The following is a 2,032-nucleotide window of genomic DNA, read 5'->3' on the forward strand; positions in this document are numbered from 1 at the left end:
AGCTCAAGCAAAATTGCTCGTGTAACCTTATACGTGTGGCCGGGTCTGTTGACTTCACCAGTCCAGGTTAAGCATGCGCTGTGGCAAGATGGGGACCTAATTCAGCCATAAGAAAGGGACACGGACAACAGCACTTTGCAGTTACATTTTATGATTTACAATGTTGGGCCTGGATCCTACCATTGAATCCACTTGGGCAGTGCTTTGAGAATTTCTGCACTCTCACTTATGGAGCTGTGAAGTGTATTAGGCTGAAATTAATCTGCCAGCCACAGTTAACACAGCCCTGACCTAGCTGGGAGTGCATTTAGCAGCATGAACAGAGCTAATAAAAGAAGACAAAAAAAAAACCCACCCCAAAAACCAAAACAACCCTGCCAATGCACACTGTGACCAATTTCCAACTGCAGGGAAAGGCATGTGCTGAGTGCTCCCTGGGATATTCTCCACCCTTGTACAGGGCAAACCAAGCCAAGCAATTTCTAGGTCTCAAATCCCGCCTGCCCTTGATGTTCTCATCTTCCAGCCTCCCCTGGTCGCTTTTGAAGGTGAGCACGTGCTTCTTGGCAGCGGCTCCTGCTCGCTGAAGGCGCTCGGCCTCTGCGCAAGGTTCGCATGCGTGCAGGGCAGAGCGGGCGAGAGGTAGGTGCTGCCTGCCGGGGTTGTTGCCTGACTGGCCCGGAGCTGGCAGTGGCGATGCCCCTTCTGCAAAGAGCCGTCCCCAAGGGGAGCTGGGGAAGGGGGCTGCTCGGGGACGAAGCAATGCCATGGTTTCCTGCGAGGGGTGGCAAGGTGGGCATTGGACACAGCGACTGGCACCAAGGTGGCTGAGAAAGGGGTGGAGAGGCAGGGTCAGGCAACCCGGGGGGGGGTGCACAAGGCTTTCCTGGCTGCTGCGGTCCATGGCCCCTCTTCCCCTAAATGCGTCATGGGTGGGTATTGCAGCTGAGCTGCATGGGGGGAGCTTTTTTTTTCTTTGCGTGTGCCTCTGCACATTTTTATTTATTAATTGGCTTTCCTAAATTGCCCTTCTGTGTAGCCCAGGTAATCTGCTCTGCCTCCGAAAGCCCTCTGGTCAGCACCCCTCAGCTACCCTTGACCCTGGCAGCATCTTCAAAGGGAACATGGGCCTGCTGCGGAGCGTGCAATGTTTGCTCACCTATCGGGCGACCAGCTACCACCTCCCTGCCTTGGGGGGTTTCATCAGCCTCCCGCAGCGCTCCAGGGGAGACCGGTCGGCCACTGCTGCTTGCACAAGGTCAGTATCCCCCGGTGCAGGTGTTTCCCCTGCCCCGTGATGAGCTCCCTGTCTTCAGTTGGTGACTGCTGTTCGAGTCTTATCGGGGCAACTTGTTAATTAAGTGCTTGCTCGTCTTGCTAAGGCGTTAGGTTCATTTTTTCAGCCCTTGCTAATCATGGGTAGAAGGGGCTGCATCTCCAGTTCCTCCAGCCCCGTGAGTCCCTCTGGAGCCCAGGTCCCAGTGGCGGTGGGCATGCTGTGGTAGGTCCAAGCAGAAGCAGCTGTGCCCAGCAGTGGGCAGAGATGGAGGTGATGCACCATCAGGATATCCAGCCCACGTCTGGTCTCACTCGGGTGCGTTTCAGTTCCTTATGCGGGACCTTGCAGCCCAAAGCGCTTTCCTAGATGGGTCTGAAAATGGTGTATCTGAATTTGAGAATGTGTTAGCTGTTGGGCACAGGAAGAGGAGAGATGCTCATTCCTCCTCCCTCCCAGCTGTGCCATTGCTGGAGGCTGGGGCATTTCAGGTGCATCAGGCCTCCTCCTAGGGTCTAACCGGTCACAAGTGGACCATTCCTCCTCCCTGTGTGATATCTCTGTCTAAAAAAGAAATCATTAATTTCTAGTTAAGAAATTTTTTTTAGTGCTGGTGAAAGGCAAATGGGTACCTGGGCTTAGTGGACCAGGTTTGCAACCCAGTGGGGTTGAGATACCGGGGGTGGCCAGCTCTCCAGCTGCAGGGTCTGCAGTGAGGGGCCGCCCTTTGAGATGGCCCCAGGGAACTGGGAAAGA

At 54.8% G+C, this 2,032-nt stretch overlaps 1 protein-coding gene across 1 annotated transcript in view; it reads left to right on the forward strand.

The window, feature by feature from the left end:
* The first annotated feature begins 577 nt into the window (after positions 1 to 577).
* Positions 578 to 2,032, forward strand: part of GLUL (glutamate-ammonia ligase) — an 11,482-nt gene continuing 10,027 nt past the window's right edge. Inside the window, exons 1-2 of the mRNA XM_009320634.1 lie at positions 578 to 642; positions 1,040 to 1,258. Coding sequence (XP_009318909.1) covers positions 1,125 to 1,258 — 134 coding nt within the window. The 5' untranslated portion in view covers positions 578 to 642; positions 1,040 to 1,124. The remainder of the gene's footprint in view (positions 643 to 1,039; positions 1,259 to 2,032) is intronic.

The sequence above is a fragment of the Pygoscelis adeliae genome, unplaced genomic scaffold (assembly GCF_000699105.1).
Source record: "Pygoscelis adeliae isolate BGI_AS28 unplaced genomic scaffold, ASM69910v1 Scaffold402, whole genome shotgun sequence".
Taxonomy (NCBI): domain Eukaryota; kingdom Metazoa; phylum Chordata; class Aves; order Sphenisciformes; family Spheniscidae; genus Pygoscelis; species Pygoscelis adeliae.